Genomic DNA, 25,167 nt, shown 5'->3' on the forward strand with positions numbered 1-25,167 from the left:
TGTTACTTCCAGATCATTTTCTATGCATGTACCTATATGTTTGAGTAGCAGTGGAAATATACAGAATTTTTGGTCCTGGTTTGAGTTCTAGAACTGTTAATGGGAATCAAGACCAAACCTCTAAAAAGTTATAACCTGCCTGTCCTAGCCTTTTGGAATATCCTTGCCCTGCGTGGTATAGCTCTCAAGACAGCCAATTGCTCATGGTCAAGCTGTCAAACAGAGGCTCAGTGTCTGATAACAGCTGTGGATTTTTGAGAAACAAGTTGGCCTGTGGGATGCCTGTGGCCTCACTTCCTGCTGGTGGCCATGGTCGGAATAGATGAGGGAGGCTGGGATCCCTCAAGGAGTGGTTAGAATGTTGATTGCCACAGCCCTGTAGGGGTCTGCTGCTCAGTCTGCGGTCAGAATCTCGGGCTTCTCTCCTGGATGAGGTAAATAATGACTGCCTCATGCACTTGGTTTAAGTCCTTCTCTCTAGATTTTTGGATAAAGCCATTTAAAAACTTCACCTAGGGCTTCCCTGGTGGCACAGTGGTTGAGAATCTGTCTGCTAATGCAGGGGACACGGGTTCGAGCCCTGGTCTGGGAAGATCCCACATGCCGCGGAGCAACTAGGCCCGTGAGCCACAATTACTGAGCCTGCGCGTCTGGAGCCTGTGCTCCGCAACAAGAGAGGCCGCGATAATGAGAGGCCCGCACACCGCGATGAAGAGTGGCCCCCCGCTTGCCACAACTAGAGAAAGCCCTCGCACAGAAACGAAGACCCAACACAGCCAAAAATAAATAAATGAATAAATAAACCCAAAGTTTAAAAAAAAGCTAAACTTTAAAAAATAAAAAAATACTAATAAAAGAATAAAATAAATAAAAAATAAAAACTTCACCTAGCATAACTTGGTTACTTTTGTAGAGCAAAATCAAATAAGCCAAGTGCTATTGCAATGCCTGGCAGCTTCCTAATGCTTAATTCTTGATAAGAACTCTGATCCATTTGTAAGACACACTAGAATGATGTGAAAGGGAAACAAATACAGTACTTAGTCTGTGATCGCATCATCACACCAACATTTTTCCATTTCAGAAGGAATTCTGGCCTCATACCACAAAGTGGAAGTTGTTGGTTAACGGATGCTAATGACAAACCTAACGGTGCAGCAGAGGCCAGGACACTGTGCTATGGCCCAGGGCAGAGCACAAGATTTATGGGAAGATGAGAGCGCTGCCAGTGCTTTCATAAGTGAAAGAAACATCTCATCTAAAAGATATTTTTCCAATAGCACGGTGAAGTTTCTTTGCCCACAAAAGGCTGAACCAAAAAGAAATAATGGCAGGTATCACTCAAGTTTTCCTATAAAAAAAATCTTTCTACATATATATGTAAATATATATAATATATATATTTATGTGTTTAAATACATATAACCTGTCTATATAAAATATTTTTACAGATGAAACATATGTTCGTTATTTTTAAAAATGGAAATACTGCAGAACTGAGAGGGAGGAGATCACCTGCATCTGACTGCATAGAAATAACCCACTCCTAAGAATTTTCATGTGTGTCCTTCCATTCTTTTTTTCTGTTTATATATTTTTCTCCATTTTTATTTAGTTATTTAATTTTGACTGGAGTATAGTTGATTTACAATGCTGTACTAGTTTCTGCTGTACAGCAAAGTGAATCAGTTATACATATACATATAGCCACTCTTTTTTAGATTCTTCTCCCATATAGGTGATTACAGAGTATTAAGTAGAGTTCCCTGTTATAAAAACCTGCTATACAGTAGGTTTTTATTAGTTATCTCTCTTATATATAGTACTGTGTATATGTCAGTCCCAATCTCCCAATTTATCCCTCCCCACCCCTTACACCCTTGGGAAACATAAGTTTGTTTTCTACATCTGTGGCTATTTCTGTTTTGTAAAAAAGTTCACTTGTTCCACTTTTTTAGATTCCACATATAAGCGATTTTTTCCCCCATTTTTGAACACCCATTTCTATGAGTTTTAACACATGCATATATTGTGTTACCCCCACCAAAATCAGGGTACACAATATTATCACTCCCCAAATTCCCTCATTATCCCTTTGTAGTCATACCTTCCCTCACCCCTAATCCCTGGAACTAGCAAGCACTTGTCTGTCACTATAGCTTTGGGTTTTGGGAAATGTCATACAAATGGAATCATAGAGCCTGTAACCTTTTGAGACCAGCTTCCTTCACTCAGTGTGTATAAGATCTATCCAAGGTGTCGTACGTATCAACAGCGCATTACTTTTTATTCCTAAGTAGTATTCCGTTGTACGAATGCACCATGGTTTGTTTATGTATTTACTGATTGAAAGACATTTGGTTGTTTCTAATTCTGGTGATTGTGAATAGAGCTGTTATAGATATTTGTGTACAAATTTTTGTGTGAACAAAAGTTTTCATTTCTCTAGACTTTAAATACCTAGGAGTGGGATTCCTGAGTCATATGGTAAGTGTATGTTTACTTTGTAAGAAACTGCCAAACTGTTTTCCATAGTGGCTGTATCATTTTGCATTCCCAACAGCAATATATGAGGTTTCCAGATGTTCTACATCCTTGTCAACAGTTGGTATTACCAGTGCATTTAATTTTAGCCATTCTGATAGGTGCATAGTGGTATCTCACCATGGTTTTAATTTGCATTTTCCTATTGGATACTGACGTTGAACGCATGTGCTTATTTGCAAGCCACACACCCTCTTTGATAGTGTCTGTTCAAGCCTTTCATCATTTTTTAATTGGGTTGTTTGTTTTCTTCCTGTTGAGTTTGGAGAGTTCTTTATGTTGAAATCAAGTCCTTTGCTAGCCAGGTGATTTACAAATATTTTCTCCTAGTCGATAGTCTGTCTTTTCATTCTGTTAACAGTGTGTATATATTTTCTGAAAACAAAACTGAAATCAGAAGGTGCATGCTGTTTTATAATATACTTTTTTCATTTAGCAACGTATCTTAAACATCATTCCATGTTATTACTTCTTCTCAATATAACTTTTATGGCTGTAGAGTATTCCCTTGCATGGGTGTACTACTGTAATTTATTTAACAAACTCTTCTGTTGAACATTTAGGTTGTTTTTAAATTTTTTACTTTTAAAAACATTACACTGGTGAACATACTTAGAGCTAAATCTTTTCACATTCTAAGTATTTCTCTAGGACAGATCCTGAGAAGCAGAATTGTTCTTTCATATTATATACATTTTTAAAGGCTTTAAAAAAATATACAATGCAAACTGTCCTCCAAAAAGGATATTTAAGTCTCATGATCAGATATGAAATCACATGGGGCACTATCATTGCTTTTAACTTTGCTTCCTTGGTAGCTTAAAAAAAAAGTATGTCTTTTTTCTAATATGTTATTCTTTCATTACAAATAATGCTGAATATTTATTTCAATGCTTTTTGCTGTTTGTATATCTTTGTGTGTGTGTGTGAAGTGTCTCTTCACGTATACTTTTATATAGGGGTAGTTCATCTTTTTCTTATTATTCTATAATAACTATATATAATAACTATATTTTATTGCAAATGTTTTCCCCCGGTTTTATTTCAATGTACCTTAATTGTGCAGGCCCCTTGTTCAAATCCTTGTAAATCAAAGATCCATCAGTGTTAGGGTCGCTGGATTTGGCAAATAAAAACAAACAACAAATACTTTTTAAATAAATATGCTCCAGATATACATGGGACATATGTACTTATACTAAAAACTATCTGAAGTGTAAAGGTAACTGGGCACCCTGTACCTTACCTGCAACCCTAGCTAAGAGTCAAAACTGCATGGAACATGGCTGAATTGCGTGTTGGGTTCTAAAGTCAGCACAATTGGCAAAAATTGTATAAGGCTGAAAGTGCCTTTAAAAGTCCTTTAAGTAGCTCTCAAAGTTCAGAATGCATGGAGTATTGCCTTCTACCTTATATGGTAATTCTTATGCTCCATGACATTAAGAACCTCTCAGGAATAGGAGAAAAGTCCCTGGGCAGATGGCTGGTCATTAAAACCATTTCCCTCTTGTGTCAGTAGGTATGGGGAGGAAAAAGGGGAGGATGTTAAAGTGTTCCTGTCTGCCTACAGGCTTTTTCTGTTTTGTATCAGTCTTCTAAAATGTTTAAACAAGTGGTTATTGGTAGTTGTGGTGGTTCAACAAGATTCAATAGTGAGGTTCATCCCACATGGGTATTATGTTCTAAAGTTAGTGCTCAAGAAAACATGACCACACTGTGACTCCATTGAATTGTTTTTATACAGTTACCCTTCAATCCACACTCCCCAACTCCCTCAGTCCACATTTTATTTTCAGTAAACATTCTAACCCCAAGTTACTCAAATATTTTTCTTGTGGGGGAACTTGTATATTTTGGATCATTCAGCAGCTACTTAAGAATAATCATGGTGACAGGCCTCATATGGTTTGTTGGGCAATCATGTCCTGTTTCCTGCACACTTTCTCTTTATTTCCCTTTCTGGACATTTTTTCTGAAAACTTTGTCCAACATTTTATTTTAGGGAACTATACCTAGTGATACTCAGAAGTTTCAAATCAATCATTAGTCAGGAGTCCAAAGCAAAATGAACAGAATGATGTATTTATTTCTCTCAAACACAATTCACAAATGACATTCAAATCTCATTTATTTCTAGCATATTTAAAACATTCCGATGAAATAAAAAATTTGTAATCCTTGCCAAAGTTCATTTTAATAGGATTTGACCTGTAGTAAAAGACATTGTCATATTGTCTCCTGTTCTCTTCATTTATATGTGTATCTATAATATACATATAATATATATTCAACATATTTCCACTAATATGTGTATAAAAATGTTCACTCAGGTTGTTTCACATATTAGATATATTGCTTTCATTGGTTAATACTGTCTAAATATGCTGAACTTCTTTAATGCCAATTTCCAAATCCAACACAGTATAAAAGAATTACATGGCTCTTCTCATATTGCTATGGTTTCTGGAAAATCTTACTCACTTTTGAAGAGATTGGCAAGTCAAGGAGCAACTCAAACATTTACAAATAAATATATACACATACATAAATATATAGGTATACAAATATACATACACAGAAACATATATATATGTATACATATATATTTAACTTTTTATCATGGAAAATTTGAAATGCATAAAATAGAGAGAAGGGTACCCTCCTGTGCCCAACACCCAACTTCAATGATTACCAACTTTTTCACAATATTATTCACAATAATGATATTATTCACAATAATGATATCTTCCAATTTTAGTATATGTGCTGCTGAAGCGAGCACACAATAATGATATCTTTTTTTTTTTTTTTTTTTTGCCGTGTTGGGTCTTTGTTGCTGCACATGGGCTTTCTCTAGTTGTGGCGAGCGGGGGCTACTCTTCACTGAGGTGTGCAGGCTTCTCATTGCGATGGCTTCTCTTGTTGCAGAGCATGGGCTCTAGGTTCGCGGCTTCAGTAGTTGTGGCACGCAGGCTCAGCAGTGGTGGCTCGCGGGCCCTAGAGCGCAGGCTCAGTAGTTGTGGCGTGCAGGCTTAGTTGTTCTGCAGCATGTGGGATCTTCCCGGACCAGGGATCAAACCCGTGTCCCCTGTATTGGCAGGTGGATTCTTAATCACTGCCACCAGGGAAGCCCACAATAATTATATCTTTTAATAAGCTTTTTTTCAAGTATAACATACAGAAAAGTGCACAGATCATAAGTGTGTAGCTCTATGAACTATTACAAGGTGACTGCACCCAGGTAACCACCACCCAGGTGAGGCTATAGAACGTTACCAGCACTGCAGCAGCCCTACCACATGCCTACCTAATCACTACCTCTTTATAGATCCCAAAAGGTAACCACCACCCTGACTTCTAGCATCATAGATTAGTTTTACCTGTTTTTGAACTTTATATAAATGGAATCATACAAGTATTCTCATTGTCTTTCTTTTACTTAATATGTTCCTGAGATTAAAACACCTTGTTGTGTTTAACAGTGATTTGTCTTCATTGCTGTGTAGTATTCTACGGTAGAACTATACTACAATGTGTTTATCCATTCTACTGTAGATGGACATTAGAGTTCTATCTTGGTGAACACATCTTTTGGTAAATGTAAATAGGCATTTAGATCTAGGAGTGAAATTTCTGGGTTATAGAATATGTGTGCAAAACAACTTTCCACCAATTTGCATTCCCACTGGCAGTGGATGTGCATTTCAGTTATTCCACAACCCTGTCAACACTTGATATTGTCGGTTTTAAAATTTTAGCTCTTCTACTGTGGGTGTAGCCATATCTCATTGGGGTTTAATTTGCAATTTCCTCATGATTAATGAGGTTGCACATGTTTTCATTTTTGTTGACCATTCGCTATCTATTCTTCTGATGTATCTGTTTTATCTCTTGCCCATTTTTCTACTTAGTTGTCTTTCATAAGAGTTCTTATGTACTGGATAGGAAACTTTTGTTGGTTATATGCATAGCAACTATTGCTAAATTGCATTTAAAAGATGCAGGGTCATGAAAGAAAGCAAACAACTAGAGCACTAATATTGTTCACTTGCCTCACTTACGAGATGAAGGTGAACTATTTAAAAATCCATAAAAATTATCACAATCTGAGTTTGAGATTGGGGTTTACCCAGTGGCCTAATATTTTTCACAGAAGTTTCAGGAAAAAGGCAAATATATCTAATGACACAGAGGAGTGAATGGGTGGCTAGTTTATCCAGACAAAGTGCCCACTAGATGGCATTATCTTGGTGAAAAAGTGCAAAGCAGCCCCTGACAGGAGGAGTTGGCCTGGTAATCACAGGTAGGCCTTGTTGAGTATAAACAATTTCACAGAACATGAACATCAGCAAGGCCTCTCTGATCATGTTCAAGACAAAACAGGAGCCCTCTGTAATTATGTCTAAACAACAGGCAAAACCCTGAACATTGTCCAAACCAAAGAATGACCAAACATCCCCCTACTCTGGCTAAGAGTAATGCCTGCTGTTTCTTTACCAGTTATATAACTTTAGCCTCAGTCTAGTCTGCCCTCCTTCTAGATAAGACTTATTAAGATATCCAGTCTTAAGAATTACCACTGCTTCCTGGCAGCATCCAACCCAGAGCAAAGCTCCACTTCTTTAAACACTCCCCCAGATCATGCAGCACAAGCCCCAAATCCTATAATGAGTCTCCTTCTAACACCCTCTTACTGAGACACCCCATGGTTCCCCAGGGCGTGCATCCTCCCTCACTGTATCAAGCAATAAAGTCGACTAGTGATATACCTAACCACTAGTCAAGTGGTTCCTGGTGTGTTCCTGGTGTTCTTTGGTTGGAGGGCATTGACATTGGGGAACTCAGGATAATCCAACAGCCTGCGACTATTTACTTGTCAGGACACTAAAAAGAGACCTATCTCTAGGGTGAACTTATACTAGCCACAGACACTGAAATGATGGATAAATAAAATAATTGATTAATAATTTTAAAGAAACCCAGAGGAGTCAGAAGAAAGCACCTTTATAGAGACCAAAAGTAGATTAGTGGTCCCTGGAGCTGTATGTGGAAAGGCGGATAAATGTTAAGTCCTCTTATTTGGGGTGATGTTCTAAACCGTATTATGGCGATGGCTGCGTAACTCAGTCAATTTGCTAAAACTCATTGAATTGTATACTTAAAGTGAGTGAATCTCATGGTATATAAATTATACCTCAATATAGTTGTTAAAACAACAATTCCAGGGGAGACCAGCTACATGAATCCAGCAAACATTCTCTCTCTGTAATCAAACTACATGACAAGTACATTGTAAGCAGAAAGTTGGTTGGGACATAAATTCAGAGCAAGTCGAATTGGCTATATGATTAGAATACCTCCATTTACATCACAGAGCTACAACCATGGCAGATGTGGAGTCTTTATACTTTAGTGTTTGCCTCAGTGGCTTTCATTTTCCCAGGTTCTGCTGGCCAAATAATCCCTCTTCTGGTTACAACTCCTACTTTTAGCCTACAAATCATGTTGTCCTGGAACCATTTTTCATCTTAAAACTTAAGATACCTTGGCTCTGAACTACCATGAGTTGTGTTTACAGCCTCAGGGCCAATTTTATTTGCAAGTTTCAGTGTTTAGAATGGGAGGGAAGAGGACAATGGTTGACTTCTTGTCCCTTGGACTATCACAATTTTATATCAGAAATAGAATGGCAATGAGGTGATTTTTATCTTCTAAAAACATCACTACAGGCACACAACGAGCAGAGTACAGCTGCCCTTCCTACAATGCGACACAGAAGTAGGGTTGCCAGATTAAATATATGCATGTCCCATGGAATATTTGGGACGTACAAAGACTAAAAAATTATTCATTGTTCATCTGAAATTAAAATTTAACTGAGCATCCTATATTTCATTTGCGAGTAAAGACACAGCAGACGTGGGAAATGCGGAAAAACACACTGTCCAAATAACTTTGGCGTAAAGGGGTGGAAGAAACAAACGCCAGATTGTTAACAGCCTTAAATCGGAGCCGGCAAATGCTACCTGTAGCAGAGGAAAGGAGAAAATCCAATCCCTCAAGTTTTACAGCCGAGTCAGAAGTATTAGTACTGGGAGAAAGGGAGCGTCACAGTCAAGGGGAGGATGGAAGCAAAACTTCATTTCTTCCTAGTTTGGAACTAGAATCCCCACTCAGCCTTTCTGCGTGGCAGCGCCCATGGTAAAAGCGCCCACAAGGAAGGGATTCCATTTTGCGGCCTGATAAGCGCGGCGATTTTCCCACGCCAGTTCCGGGATACCTGGCAGACAGCGGCGCCAGGTAACCGAGAGAACCCGGGGCCAGGCCGGATCCGGAAGTAAGGAGCTCGCTCCGCCCCGCGGCCGAGCCCCGCCCCGCGGCCCCTCCCACTAGGCCCGGCCTTGCGGGATGACGTGTCTGAACTCTGGAGGCGGAAGCGGGGAAGAGGTCGCCGGCGTAGGAGCTGGCGAGGTGCGGCTGGTTGGCCGTGCGCACGCGCGATTCGCGCAATGGGCGGACCGGATTGCGCCTGGAGTCCGGTGACCATTTTTATTGAGGAAGACTCCATTTCTCCGGGTTTTTGCTGATGCTGAGCTCGGCAGATAGAGGGGGGTGGCTTGGTTTGGAAGGAAGAAGGTTAGGGACCACCCACCCTTAGACATCCCCACTGCAGCAGGCTCGGTCTCAATGAGTGGCCGTTTGACTGCGGGCAGTCAGTCCCCCTTCTTTCCTCTGTGAATAGAGGCGGTTAAACGCGTGTGGAAAACCTCAGGTTTACTTCGGCGCTGAAAAGTCCGAGAGTCTAAATTCAGATCTAGAGTTTATGGGGTCCGGCCAGTACCAGTCCTGTAGTGCTTTGCGGTTACTTGCCCTTCCTTTATGTGCCAGACGCTGCTCTAGGCTTGGGGTTGTAGAGAAGAGGTCCTTACTCCCATGGGGTTTACGTGTAAACAGGGAGTGAGACAGTAAACAAATAACCACGTTAATTCCACGTAGTGATAAGTACTGTGGGGTGCCAGGGTTAAGCAAAAGAGTGGAATTGAGGGATATAAAGATTTTATGAGATCGCTGTTGTCAAGAGTGGAACCTGAGAGGCTAATAGCAGTAAGTACTAGTGCAAGAGAACTAAGATTTTGGCTTGGACTAGAGGGGGTAGCTGTGGACATGGAAAGTATTGAAAGGATTTAGTCTAGTTTAGCGGCCCAGCGAGCACAGCTTGTTGAAGGACTGTATGTGGGGAGTGAGGGAAAGAGAAATTTAGGTTACCTGCCAGGTTTTTGGCCTGAGAAGCAGGTGGGCAGCGGTGCCCATTTCCTGCTTTGTGGAACACTGGAGGAGGAAAAGGTTGGGATGGGAGCGGTGACATAGTGAAGATAAGTATTTAGTGGCACCAGATAACTAGAAGATAGCGAACAAACATTGTCTTGCCCCTTTCCTTTCTAAATGGAGAGAACACTGCTTCTTCTTACTTATTATGTTGGAAATCTCTATGACTTCAAGTATAGGATATTATAAATTATTTTCCCTGGCCCAAGTAAGTTCAACAAATATGCTAATTGATTTGCTCGAGGGAGAAGTGACCTAGACACGATCCCACTGCTCAGGCCACCCTCACCTGACTACCCACCCTTACCCCCGTTTGGGTTATAAAAATGGCTGCCTTTCCTCTGCCCAGCACTTAATGTGTATTCCCCCCCCCCCCCAAACTTCACAACAAACTAAAGAAGATGGACATCCTTTTCTCTCTACTTCCCAGTTCTCCCCTATTATCTGGGACTTGGTGTCTTAACTTGCTCAACGTCCACATAACTAGACAGTAGTGTTCCAAAGCTGGAGTTCATAGTGCAAACTACATTTGCAAGGACGAATTCCTTCATTGTTCTGGTTATCCCACAGTATAGAACAGTGGGTCTTAGCCTTTTTTTTAAAGGGTCATAGATTCCTTTGAAAATTTAATAAATGTTATAAACTTTCCAGGGGGGAAATGTGCAGATCCCCGCAAGAATTTAGATAGGATTGCATGGGTCTCCATATTTTTCTGAATTGTCCACTTAGCAAACTTGCTAATTCTTTTTTTTTTAAATAACTTTATGAAAGTTTAGTTTTATTTATTTTTATTTATTTATTTATTTATTTTTGGCTGCATTGGGTCTTCGTTGCTGCACACGGGCTTTCTCTAGCTGCGGCGAGCAGGGGCTACTCTTCATTGCGGTGCGCGGGCTTCTCATTGCGGTGGCTTCTCTTGTGGCCGAGCACAGGCTCTAGGCGCACAGGCTTCAGTAGTTGTGGCACGCAGGCTCAGTAGTTGCGGCTCGCGGGCTCTAGAACACAGGCTCAGTAGTTGTGGTGCTCGGGCTTAGTTGCTCTGCGGCATGTGGGATCTTCCCGGACCAGGAATCGACCCTGTGTCCCCTGCATTGGCAGGCAGATTCTTAACCACTGTGCCACCAGGGAAGTCCTGACTTGCCAATTCTTGAATTCTGAGCAGGAGGTACTTTTGGGTTATGATTCCTTGCTTATGTACTCTAAGTTGGTGCCCTGTTCGGCAGATTCGATTGGACTCTAAAGCTCAAAGGAATTGACTTTATAAAGACTGTTTCCCCCCCAGTCCAGTTCTACAAGGATCAAGCTATTCGCTACTGCAGTCGTGCACCAACAGTGCACCCTGAGGGGAATTCAGGATGGAGAAAAAACAGGAATATTCTGTGCTTTATACACTGGCCCTGGATAGCTAAGATGCATATCTAAGGAATAATTTCAGTGAACTCAGATTCTTGCATCTTCTCATACATACAAAAGCACTAAAACCTTTAACTTGAGATGTCTGTTCTCTGTGTTTAGCAGTAACCTTTTGATGTTGGCCTACCTGTTTTTTTCCAGCCAAAAACTCCTATATATCCTGGCTCCTCCCTTACCTCTTCAGAACAGTTCCTCAGAGCTATCTGAGAGGCGGTCTCCTGTGCTATGGTCCTCAGTAAAGTCCCCGAATAAAATTTAACTCACATCTTTTATGTTGTGTGTTTTCCTTTGTCACGAAAAGCAAGTTTCTCCTTGAAAAATACTCAAAATGCACCACACAAACACACACAAGTACGTCTGTGCATATACAAACGGACATCGCATCACTTCAATAGGAAAAGTGACAGAAACTTGCCCAGGGATGATCATACCAGATTTCTATTTTGCTGGAACTACATTTCTCACTGGGCTCTCAGGTGTGCTCCTGTCTTCCTTTGCGAAGAAATGTCAACACTCCCTTCTATTTGTCTACTCCCATTTTTCCCCCCACCTCATTTCCACTCACCTCTTTAAAGAGATCTTGTTTAGTCTATGCAAACAATCACTGTCCCACGCAAGAATGAGCCACCGCATCCAATGCTGGGAACCTGTCCGTGCACACACCTCTGAGTAGCTGTCTATTTGAAGATTTGTGGCTAGTTCCTCCCTATTGGTTTCCTTATCCTGTACCCAACCGTCTCCCAAACTTCTTCCCTCCACCAACTCAGCCTCCATCAGCAAGTACTTTTTGGAGCACCACCTCTGTAATAGGGGCTGGTGTGCCTTGGGCACTGTAGTGAGGAAACCGTGGAAAACCGGGGCAAGGCAGCAAGCACAGGGCGCTGGGCAAGTGAGACGCTCCACGACGCCCCAAGGGGGCTCTAGATCGGAATTTGGAACAGGAACATGAGCGCTGGACCCTCTCCCGCGGCGAACACCCCAGCCGACCCGCTGAAAACCTGGCAAGTGGATTTCCTCCACTCTCCCTCCCGGAAACTCCTCGGGGCGCTTGCGGCCGTTCTCACTGAGCATGTGCAGGCGGTGCTGCGCATGCTCCGTCGAGGTCCGCTTCGGAGTCTGTTGCGGAACCCGCGGTGTCTCCTAGCGCAACCGGAACTATCCGTCGCGGGGCCGGCCTGGCTCAGCTCCGGCGGCCTGGTTGTTGTCGCCGAGCCTCCCCGTCCCTCCTTCCCTTTTCACCCCCCGCGGCTCTGCTGCCCTTTCCCCGAAACAGCCGTTATGAGCGCGAGGCTGTCGGCGCCGTCTCCACCTCGGTGGCAGTTGCTGCTGTCGCTGCTCCTGCTGGGGGCGGCCCCGGGCCCGCGTCGGAGCGCCGCCTTCTACTTGCCCGGCCTGGCGCCCGTCAACTTCTGCGAGGAAGAAAAAAAGAGCGACGAGTGCAAGGTGGGTGCGGCCTGGCGGACCCCCCGGTGCACAGTCGGAAGAGGAAGCCTCCCCCTGCCGGGGGGAGCCGGCGCCCCAGGGGAAGGGGGCGTAGCAGTGGGTGCGGTCGGGTGTCCCCAGAAGCGCGTGGGGTTGGCCGCGCTGTGGGGCGCAGGCTCTGGAACGGCCTCCGTAGCGGGGTAGATTCTGGCGGACTCGGCGGGCCAGGTAGCACGAGCAGGTGGGTTCAGTTTTCCCGGAACAGGGACTGTGTGTGTACGGCGCTCGCTTGGCGTTGGAGGCGTGCAGGTCAGCGAGCGTTCCACGGGCGAGTGTCCGCTCACAGCCCCGTGTCCCGCCTCCAAGGAAGGGGACGGCCAGGTCTTCCAGTAACTTGTACTTTCATTGCTTCCCGTTTTCTACTTTTATGGAACCCTGGTTGGTTATGAGGACTTGTTCTTTCTAGGACTTCGGTGTTTTAACCTCACGGTTAGCAGTCGCTTCCTTGTTTGTGGGATTTAACACCCAGAACCGCGTAAACTGCATTAATAAGGAGTTGCTGTGATGGTTGAGACAGTTAATGTCTACCATTTAAGTGTAAAAAAGAATTTTAATATGCAAAAAATATGTAAGATCCCACTAGTTTCTCTGAGATTGTTTTAAACACTTAAAAGGAGCAGACAACAGGAGAAACCGGCGTTTTCTTCCTAGGGCAGATCTTGAAAACTTTGATCTCTTACCACCTTAAACTCAAGGTTTTCAGTTTAACCACTAGTAAAAGAGACGTAGGTAAAGTACCCTGCTTTTAGGTTATTCGGTAGAGGGCAGGAAAGTATACATACACAGTTATTTTAGGTTGCTAAAACTTACCCTTTGGGGCGCAAGAAACTCTTTGAAACCGTTAATACTTTTAACAGTTCAAATAATCATTCAGCAAACTTTTACAATCTATGAGTAGTTTTATTTACTAAGCTTGGTTTTTTTAAGCTGGTGTTTATTACTGCTAGCTTTACTATAGTTTTGAATTTTGAGCTTATTTTAGGGCACTAAAGAAGCTATTAAACTTTTCATGGCATTTTACAGTTTCTGTTTAAAAACTTGGATCTCTAAAAATGTCTAAGGATCTTTTAGGTGTACTCACATCAACAGTTAGTGCTTGAATACTGTAACTCTCGTACCTTGCAGTGCAAGAAATTTTCACTCTTTGAGAGTTCTGACTGAAAGAAAATAGTACTTCCAAGTGGAAGAGAGAGCTAGTCTCACAAGCACACAGGTTTTTCCATTAAATATTTTCGTAATCAGCCTTTAAAACTTAGTATTTGGTCTTTAAATTTAACAGCAATCGTATATTGTCTAACTCGTGCCTTAGACACAAAAAAGATATTCCTGTCTCCTAGGAACCTCAGAGGTCATAAGCTTATGACAGATTATCAAAATCTAATATGTTATAAAAGATGACTGTCCAAAGTGCTCTAAAACACAAATGAGGAAACATCTGCGGATTGGAGTCTTCAGGGAAAGCTACGGAGAGGAAGTGACATTTGAGGTGGACTTCAGACATGAGTATGAGTGAAATTTACAGGTGGTCTGCTAGTTAGATAATTTTGTTTCCTCAGCAGGTCCTTCTTTAGGTAGTTACTTTTTAGTTAACTTTTTATTAATTTCAGGGAGTCCTTTTGGATTTTTAGTTTTCACAGGTATAGGGATAAAACAGGCAAGACAGATCATTTTTCTGAAATGTTTGGATTTCGTCTTTGTTGCCAGCTGCTTTCACATCTTGGTCGGTGGAAACAGATCTTAGACCAGTAGAAAGAGGCACTTTTAGCAGTTTTTCCCTAGAATTTGACTAACTGGTGTAGGGAGTTTGAAGTACACTTTAATATTTCTTCTCTTTGCTTCTCAAAGGAGAAAAACAGTAAACAGTTTAAATTTTCATTACTTCAATCGGGGTATTAATATTTTTTTTCTCATCCATTCCATATTTGTTAAGGAAGACAGTCTTGTCTACGCTGTCAGAAAAGTTGAAAGGACTTATTTTAAAAATTGGAAATGGGAGTTGTGAAATGGGAATAATTATTTCCAGAGATGCTTTTAGGTTAGGGAATCAGCAGTTGGATGAACTGGGTAGTCATTGATACTGTTTCTATCAGTTCTTCCATCTGTAAGATAGAGATAATCATATTTGCTTACTATATATTCCCCTTGAAAGATATTTTGCCTTTCCTGGAGGGAAAGTACAATATTTATCATTGTTGCAATATTATACAATATTCATAAGTGTAGAGATGAACCAAGTTTATCTTCAGCATAAATGTAATTTATGGAGTAGAGTCTTTACATATCCTGTGAAGTCCATGTCCTGTATTTAGCTCACTATGTATATTGAGAGACAATCAAAAGAGCCCTGAGGATTTGGTCATTTTCTCCTCTCAAAATTATTTTATGTTCAATTTACTGACATAGAAACAGGAGTCCAGTCATATTCATATTCCTCTAACTTCTGATTTATGATCTTCATTAGCCTTTATAAATAGTGTGTGTTCGGTGCCTTTTTTTTTTTTTTTTTTTAAGCTTGCTATCATTACAGGTACATTTGAATATCAACATAGTGCACATTTTCATTGACTATACAGTATTTCATTGTAGTATTACAATACTATGGTTTGCTTAGCTGTTTCTTGCTTGTAGGGCATTTAGATTGGTCCCGATTTTTCTCTATTGTAAGTAACTTTGCTAGAATGTATTTAGCAGGAATTCATTGCATATTCACAAATTACTAGGTCAAAGGCAAGAAGCAATTTTATAGCTCTATTTAATATCACCAGGTTTCTTTGAAGAAAGGTAGGTTTGATTTACAATGCCATTAGCTAAATGATTCCATGTGTCTTCACAGTATTTTATAGTTTTTATTTATCAATTTAATAGCTATGTGATGGTACCTAAAACATTTTTTAATGCTGCACTGCTTTTGTTGCTGTTGAGGTTTCTCTGTCTTTCAATTCTCTTCTCTTATTTGTCTTATTTTGTTAGTTTTTCAAACCACAGTATTAAAGAATTGAACCATGGTATTCCTTTCTGCTAGCATTTTGCTTTCTTAAGCTCAGGGGATAATATGTTGACTGCAGTAAGTAGAATAAGCCCTGGTCAGAAGTGAATAGATAAATGTGAAGTTACCTTTAGATTGAGTCTTAAGTGTGCTGAGTGGCATTCTAATGGCTGATAACTGAAGGTTAGTGAGCAGTTCACCCTTGCTGCTTTTAACTTTCAAGCAATTATTTAATGGCTTGTCAACATGAACAACTAACTCTAGAAAACATTTGCCACTTTTTTACTGTTTGATGATGTGTGTGCACGAACAGATCATGTTCTTAGATGAAAGAGTAAGATTTTCTTTCCTGTCCAGTAAGGAAAAATGACCAAATATACCTCCCTGGTGTTTAAAAAAAAAAAAAAAGTTTAAATGGATTAGTTTAACAACTTTTTAATAAAAAAATCAGAATCACACTTTTAAATTTCCTTTCTCAGTAGTTACTTTTAGAAGCTTTTAATAAATTCTGTGTCTGTTATTTTGGGAGCAGTTGCCTATAAATATGGAATTAGTCAAATTTAAGAAAACATTCTCAACGTTGCTCTGAACAAACACAAGAATGAATGTATTATTTACTTGTTTTAACTTGACCATAGAGATTTTGAAGATTTTGAAATATTTAAAGAAAAAATATAATTTACATGTGTACCTAACAATATAATCAGTATATATTTATCGATATTTAGTTTTATGTTTTCATAGTTTTTTTCTGGAAGAAGAGCATTGATTCTTAGCTACTGGAAACTAATCAGTGTGTGAGGGTTACTGATATTGTTTCGCATATGAAATCTGGCATTGGAAAGAATGACTTTGGATAAATTCACATTCCAACGATTGTTCTTTGTTCCTGTGAAAAAGTACATGGAACTGAGAAGGTTTGTGTTCAGAAATTAAATTTTCGAATAAAACTATTTTAAAACTGATCGTTCATTATAGTGGATGTGAGAGCTAGGATTAGGAAAGCAAGCGTTGTTGATACAGATAAAATACTGTCCTACTGCTCTCTACAAAGGGAAGCCCTTTTCAAGAGGTGTGTTCTTGAACATCTGAAACAAAACCACAGACACGTGCTCCACATGCAGACACACATAAGTTCTAGAAACTGGTCTGAGCTCAGTCAGCCTTAGAGCCCAGTTCCCCAACCCCCTACTTCTATTCTTCCTTGCAGTTTTCTATGGCAGTGTCCTCGTAGTGTTGTACTGTAGTTAACTGTAGCTACCTAAATATATGTACTCTACAAGGCCATTGTCTGTTGCCATGAAAATTAACTAAGTTTTGATGAAAGGCTTTGTAAGAAATTTGTGAAATATATTTTTCTTTGTTCTTCTTACTCTCACCTTTCATACCTATGTAGTGCCCTTTGCTAATAACAATGATAGAAACTACAATTCGTGTATTTTATGTGTGCCAGTTATATATTAATCTTAGTTAATCCTCCAAACAATCCTGTGGTTTTTAGATGGGGAAACTGAAGCTGGGTAGGATGCAGTACCCTCTCAAGCAAACATACCTCATAAGTAGCAAAGCTAAGATGCAACTCCAGGAGTGCCTGAGTCCGAAGTCTAGGCTCTTCACCACATTGGGGTACTCCTGGGTCTTTTAGGCTGAGCGCTGTACCTCTTCTCCTGCCCTGCCCTGCAGATCCTGGGCTGCTTGTAATCCTGGACTTCCACAGTTATTGCAGTTACAACAAAAAGCTCTTTACCTATGTCATCAGTTTTTAACCAGTCACATTTTATGTTTATTCCTCTCTTTGATACAGTTTCAAGTTGAAATTTTATTTTTTGATGGGAAGTGGAGGAAGAACCTTAGTATCTAGGAGATCAGCTTCTGGGCATTGTTGGTCAGGTAACTCGAAGCTCATGAACATCCATTTGTGAGTTCAGCATTTCTATTGGGATTTTAAAATTATATCTGAGCCAAGGTTTTCCTTCTTCAGACTTTTTCCCACTGTGGGCTTCTCCAATATTAAAGTAATTGAAGCTTCCATAGTTTTCCTTTTCTATGGCTGTACCTTGGTATCTCAGACACTTTTGTGACTAGTCACTTGCTTTGATCATTGTACAAAGTCATATTTCTTCACTGAGATTTCTTTCTACCTTGAAAAACAGTTGTAGGTGTCGGGTGGGACATACACGATGGCAGTTGTAAAAGCAGAATCAAAACAAAGGAACAAGGAAATAGGGGGGAAATGCAGTCCTATAGCATGGCATGCTTTGAAGTAATAAAATAGGGTGTAGTTGTGACCAAAGTTGGGATCAGAAGTAGAGTGGGCAGATGGGGACTAGAAATAAAATTGTACGTTTGGGAGGAAAAGGATGTAAAAGGGAAATGGTAGAGCTCTAAACTAAATAAAAGCATTTCCATAAAAGATTTCTTAGGGTGGTAATCAGTCTTGTTTTGTCTCTGTCTTGCTTTAGAATTTACAGTCTTGCTTTAGGATTAATCTGTACCTTTCTTAAAATGGTTAATGTTGTCACAACTTTTCATGCTTGTAATAACTCATTTTGGGACAGTTTGAAAGTGGGAATGTGAAGAAAGTAACCTTTAAGGCTCTTTTGAGTCACGTTAGTGATATCTTGGAGTTGGCTATCTCCAGAAGGAGATGCACATAATTAACTCTTGGATGGGTAATAAAGAAGATGTTTAGAATGGAAAATAACCTTAAAATTAATCAAATATTGCCCTCTTACAGCGATTGCTATTTTAATAAGAAAACTAAATTCCACTAGCTACCCTAAGAACACATAAATAGCTTTGCCACTTTTTTCTTTTACTTCCTTGAATGCGTGCCCTATCTCCCCATCTGGATTATAAATTCTTTGAAAGGCAACCATTCATGGGTTTTATATTATTATGGCATTCACGGTGTCTAGTACAGGACGTAATGGGCTTTGAATAAATGTGTTGATTGAATGAATTTCTCATGGTTTTTCAGGGTTTGTTGTTGTGAATGTTCTTGGGTTTTCACATATATTGCAAATTCTACTATTTCCCCCTATTTATTACTTCTTTTGAAGTCATCTTTCCTGCTTCTAACATCTTCCCACACTAAACTTTACTCTTTAGTCTTTATTTCTTATTGCTTTGATTTGACTTCTGTCACTTCATAGTGTGACTAAAGTCTACTCTCATCTTTAAAGCCTTTTCTTTTTCCAACTTTTAATTGTGACAATTTTCAAAATTCAAAAAAGTTGAAAGAATAGTATAATGATCACCTGTATATCCACCTAGACCCTTAGAGCCAACAGTTGTTTATATTTTCTTCTATTTGTTTTATCTGTGTGTATATTTATATTTTTTAGGGACGAATGTCGTGTTTGTAACATACTTTTGCCCCTCATGAAACCACATAAACTCACTAGCAGTCTCATTTCCTTTCTCCTTTCTTGTTTTTAACATTTGTCCTACTGTCATATTACGAGGATCTCGTAATATTATTCTTATAATACTTATAATATTTTTGAAATTTTCCTGTTTCACTATAAGGGTCAATATTTAAAATAGAGTGTTGTAAATGTAGCATTATTTACAAATATGTTGTAAATTGCTCTATTCTGTGTTAAATGTATCAGTTTAAATTTACAATTCTTAGCATGTTTTAAATGAGATAAATCTTAAATTTTCAAATTCTCACAGTTTAAAAAAGGAAGAATGAATGAAAGTGCTACAGAAATAGCCAAAATGAACTGAATATCCAAGGTGTGTTTTGATTAGTTCACCAAGCGACGGAAAAAGGTCCATAATTTAGTGGTGATATCTATGATGGACCAACTTTCCTGTAAAAGTAAGTGTGGAAAAGTGTCAGAAGAGACTAGAAGGAAGAAAAGTGGAGGACTGAGAGCAGCAAAAATTAAAAATGGTAGCAGCAGTTGAGTTTACTTACTTTTTTGAGCCAGCAGTCCAGTTTTTGAACTTATTTGTCTTAAAGTAGAGCAAGTAATTCCTAGCTCATAAGGCTATTAATGAGAATTGAGCTTGATAATTATCTTCCCCTTCCCTAGACTGATGGCCAAGAAGGGAGTAATGAAGAGGCATAAACAGTAGATCAGAAGCCACTATCCTTAGTGTCCTTTAATGGGAGGGAGGAAGGAGGGCCTCTCACAGAAACCCTCAAGGTTATCCTTATACTAATACATATTTGGATTGAGGAAGGTCCAGCTTCTCTAAAATAATAGGTAATAATAGCTATCTTTATCTAGCTTATAGTTAAACATTTAACTTATTGTGTGCCAACTATAAACCAGCTTCTATATCGTTTTCTGTTTTATTATTACGTCATTCATTCCTCACATTCAGAATTACTTGCCCATAAGCACATATTTATTAGCAATAGACCTAGGATTTGAAATGAACCCAGCAGTCTGACTCTGTTCTCCCTCCAAACTGAAGTTGTGTTCCCTATTTATATGCTGTGTGTTAAAATTAGTTTTGTTTTTAGGTGAAAGATGTGTGAGAAGAATTGTTTTTGAATTTTGCTCTCAATAGTTTGGAAAATTTTGTGGACAGACCTTGATAATTGTAGACATCCTTATGAATCACACAGCAAGGCTGAAACATGCTTCTTCGGTGACGTTAACATTTTTGTTATTGGAGTAGAATTTGAAGCTACTTCACCAGATCAGGAAAAGTTGATAGATAAGGTAAATTTAATGGGGAGTTGATAGTAGACAAAATGCCAAGTGTGAGATGGATAAAAATTAACAATGTGCAAATAAGAAAATAGGGAGGGTGTGTGGGTCTTTGGGCTATAGACTGAAATGGAATAAGTGTGGTAATAATCAGTTTAAATGATACTAAATTACATAAGCAGAAGACTAGCATGGTGTCTAAACGAGAACTTTTCCTGGCTTCTGGAGTTTGCTTCAGAGACTTAAAGTAGACTTAGAGGGAGCCAGTGAATTTGATGTCTAAAGTTTTGACAAGACTGTTTTTTAAAAAGGTTAAATTGGAATTTCAAGTGGTGTGGGTTAGCTTAAGGGCGAGCAGGGGTAGGGAGTAAACCATGGGGAATAGTAAAAATGGAGACAGACTTCCAGAATTCCCGGAGGCTAATTTGGATCTTAAATTTAGCAAAAAGAATGAATGTGAAATGTTTTAATTAGCTAGTAGTATTAAACTCTTGTATCAACATAATATAAAGCCACTGGGAATATACTTCCAGAAGCTCTCTTAAAGTTATATGAGAGAACAAAAGGTACTAAATTAATTTGGTCATGGACAAGTTAAAGTATATTTGAAGAAAAACAGGTAACAATTATATATTTGAGGTGATGAGCTTTAAACTATCAGTTACAGAACATTGGAAAGAGATGAAGAGTGTCATTGAAGAATTTATGCTTTTGGCCAAAAAGGCTAATGAAAAGTAACAATGTCATTCTATACATATATGAAGCTTTGATGTCTATACCTTGAATTCTGCCTGTAATTCTCAGTGCTATACCTTTTAAGAAAGATGTGAGAGTAGGGCAAGGTCCCGAGAAAAGCAGCTGGCATGATCAAGGAGATAGATGATTCAAAAGATTAAGACCTTTCCGTTTTGAAAGATTAAGACTCAAAGGAGAGATGAGAGAAGTCAGAAAATGAGAATAAGGTTTTCCTTCAATCTTATAATCCTATAGCTAAGCGATGTACCATGAAACTTCAGAGAGAACATCATAGGCTAAGCATAAATTCTTGCCTCATCCATTGGGTAGAAACGGAAGAAACTTTTACCCTAAATTTATATGCTCTTCAACAGTGTCCTAAAAATTTTTTTTAAATGGCATCAGATCTCTGAACCTTTTGCCCTGTTTTGGGTTTCCTAAGATATGAATTTAAAGAACATTGAAAAATACCTAGTAAACAGAGCTCAAGAATGAGCTAGGAGTCCAATCCAGCTTGCTGTCTGTTTTGTAGGGTCCTCAATCTAAGAACTGTGTTTACATTTTTAAGTGATTAGAAAAAAATTAGAAGAAAAAGAATATTTAGGGATGAGTGAAAATTACATGAAAATCAAATTTCAATCCCCGTAAATAGTTTTATTGGGCTACAGCTGGGCTCATTCACTTATGTAATGTTTGTGGCTGCTTTTGTACTACAACGGCAGAGACTGCTTGTCCAGCAAAGCCTAACATATTTACTCTCTGGCCCTTTAAGAAAAAAATTTGCCAACCTCTGGGATAGACTAACATTCGAGTTATTTTTCCAAGTAAAGGGAAGATTGCAATGACTAGAGTAAAATATTGAGTATATGAAGAGGGTATATAAAGGGTACTAAGCAGCATTTTATTCTTTTCCATTACTGTGCTGTCCCATATAGAAGCCATTAGATGCCTGTGACTTTTTTTTTTAATAAATTTATTTATTTTATTTATTTATTTTTGGCCGCATTGGGTCTTCGTTGCTGCGTGTGGGCTTTCTCTGGTTACGGCGAGCAGGGGCTACTCTTCCTTGCGGTGTGTGGGCTTCTCATTGCAGTGGCTTCCCTTGTTGCAGAGCACGGGCTCTAGGCTTGCAGGCTTCAGTAGTTGTGGCATGCAGGCTCAGTAGTTGTGGCTTGTGGGCTCCACAGTGCAGGCTCAGTAGTTGTGGCACACGGGCTTAGTTGCTCCGCGGCATGTGGGATCTTACCAGACCAGAGCTCGAACCTGTGTCCCCTGCATTGGCAGGCGTATTCTTAACCGCTGCGCCACCAGGGAAGTCCTCCTGTGACTTTTTTTTTTTTTCCTTAGTTTATTTATTTATTTATTTATTTATTTAATTTTATTTTTGGCTGTGTTGGGTCCTCGTTTCTGTGTGAGGGCTTTCTCCAGTTGCGGCGAGCGGCGGCCACTCTTCATCGCGGTGCGCGGGCCTCTCACTGTCGCGACCTCTCCCGTTGCGGAGCACAGGCTCCAAACGCGCAGGCTCAGTAGTTGTGGCTCACGGGCTTAGTTGCTCCGCGGCATGTGGGATCCTCCCAGACTAGGGCTCGAACCCGTGTCCCCTGCATTGGCAGGCAGATTCTCAACCACTGCGCCACCAGGGAAGCCCCCTCCTGTGACTTTTTAAATGTAAAATTAAATAAAAATTTAAATTCAGATCTTCAGCCACACTGACCACGTTTCAAGTGACCAATGGCCCCGTGTGGCTAGTGGCTACTGTATTTGACAGAACAGATAAAGAGTATTTTCATCATTGCTTAAAGTTCTATTGGACGTTGCTGCATAATAGTAAATACTTACCTAGTACTTTGTGACAGGCACTGTTCTCGAATCTTCTAAAAACCAGTTGCAACAGGGATTATTATTACCTCCATTCTACAAATGAGGAAACCAAGGCACAGGGAAGTGAAGAAACTTCCCCAAGATCACATAGCTAGTAAATGTCAGAGCCAGGATTTAAACCCAGGCAGCCTAGCTTCAGAGTCTGTGTTCTTAATCTCTTTGTACTGAGAGTAAGGAATATGCTTAATTGTGGCACAAGGGAGTTAGCTTATGTGATGAAAATGTGGATCTATGGATTTTGAGACTCAAAACATAGAAAGTTGTGTAGAATATAATAGCTGCATTCCTCCCTAGAAAGAAATCTGAAGATGTGAACTGGATTAGCTTTTTAGAAACTTTCAGTCTTCATTAAGATACATTAAATAGAGCGCTTGGATTCTGGTGTCTCTTCATAGCAGTGTTGACCCCTTATAATTAGTGAAAATTATTTTGGCAGAGTAAGCTATCAATGGGGAATTTTGCCTTCACAACAGTTATATAAATTTGTGATAATTACTCAAGCATTCTGTAAGCTTAAATATCATGTCCCATTATCTTCTTAGCCAAAAAGACCAGTGATATAGTCTTGAATATTTTGTACAAGGAGACACAGTTAAACTATTTTTGTGTTTGAGACAGTGTTACCGTTGAGTTGTCATTTTATTTGAGTACGGTTTTAGGGGTTTTATGTTTGTTTTCAGTACCGTGTACAAAGGCTAATGTCTTCCATTGTATATCATGAATATTGGATGAGCATTTTAGTGGATGAGCAGTGTAGTTTAGGCATTCCCTATTCTGAATATCATTAAATTTATTTCGTTTTCTTTACTTAACAAATACATAGCACTTCATGTATTAGGCACTGTTTGACATACTTTATAAGTGTTAACTCATTTAATCCTCATACCTCTGTGAGGTAGTTACTGTTATCCCCATTTTGCAGATAAAGAAACTGAAGCGCCCATGAGGAAACAGAGATGTTAAATAATTTGACCAAGTATAAGTGGTAGAGCTGGGATTTGAACCCAGGCAAACTGGCCCCAGAGGTCTACTTTTGCCCACTGTGTTTTGCTGTCTTTCCAATGACAGTGTATTATTAGTTTTTGTACATTGAACATCTTGTCTCACTTTTGGGTTATTAACAGGTATAGCGGACTGCTGATAGCACTAGTAAATGAGATCAAAATGGCAAGTGTGGCTTTATGCCCTTCCAGGTAGCCTCAGATCAGAGTCCAGAGGCAGCCATAGTTATCTAACCCTATAAAATACAGATAAACAGCTCCTATTTAATTGTTTTTGGTTAGTACCAAAAGTACTTCAGGGCACAGATTACTTACTGACATTTTCAACTAAAGAATTCTGTATTGAGTAGCAATGAGCCCCTATTGGGAGAGTGGGTACATGGGTACAAGTTTGCCGCAGACCGGCTGCAGAAAGCTAGAAGTTCCTGGCGGTGAGGGGTAAGGAACTGAAAAGCACCAGTATGGGGTCAGAAGGGCCAAGACAACTGATGGTTGCAAGGCTAGTTTATTCAAAGAGCATGAATGTATATATAGGTTTAGTACGGAACGAATACCAGACAACAAATCAGCAAACCTTGTATTTCCACATAATTCTGTCGCCACTATCTATGCGCCATTATCTATGCGCCATTATCTATGCATCACTATCTATGCATCACTATCTATGCGTCAGCATGCCTTATGGGCCGTTCTTTGGAGATACAGACTTCCCCCTCAGGGCAGCACGTCCTTCTTCTGGGGAGCAACCAGGGGCTCTTAGATCCAGAGCAGGCACCTGGAACGAAACTGGCCGCAAGCCATTTTCCTTTTTTACGCTCAATACCGCAGCGTCAGGAGTGCATACCAAGAAAGAGACAAGCAGTTCTCCGCAAAGCAGAAAGCTGAATAAGCTTACAGCTTGGGGGCCACCACATTTCCCCCTTTTTTATTATTTTTTAAAGCTTGATAATGTAGTTTTAAGCCATGAACATCCTGACGCAAGACAGCGAAGCGCCCCATTACAAATCTAACAATACAAGGTAATAAACCGATCACCAATAAAAGTAGTACACCAATTGATATCAGGCCTGAGAGCCCTCCATGAATCCATTGTATCGGATTTAGCCCTTGTAGTTGATCTAATAAT

General features: G+C 39.8%; 1 protein-coding gene across 2 annotated transcripts in view; it reads left to right on the forward strand.

The window, feature by feature from the left end:
- The first annotated feature begins 12,503 nt into the window (after positions 1 to 12,503).
- The window catches only part of TM9SF2 (transmembrane 9 superfamily member 2), a 64,569-nt gene continuing 51,905 nt past the window's right edge, over positions 12,504 to 25,167 (forward strand). The window contains exons 1-2 of one of the 2 annotated variants that reach the window (XM_082366111.1): positions 19,544 to 19,580; positions 20,282 to 20,436. In XM_082366111.1, coding sequence (XP_082222237.1) covers positions 19,556 to 19,580; positions 20,282 to 20,436 — 180 coding nt within the window. In that variant the 5' untranslated portion in view covers positions 19,544 to 19,555. Of the gene's footprint in view, positions 12,727 to 19,543; positions 19,581 to 20,281; positions 20,437 to 25,167 lie in introns of those variants that run through there. The other variant, XM_082366110.1, reaches the window with a different exon arrangement.

Source organism: Balaenoptera borealis (assembly GCF_965194805.1).
Source record: "Balaenoptera borealis genome assembly, chromosome: 18".
Classification (NCBI taxonomy): domain Eukaryota; kingdom Metazoa; phylum Chordata; class Mammalia; order Artiodactyla; family Balaenopteridae; genus Balaenoptera; species Balaenoptera borealis.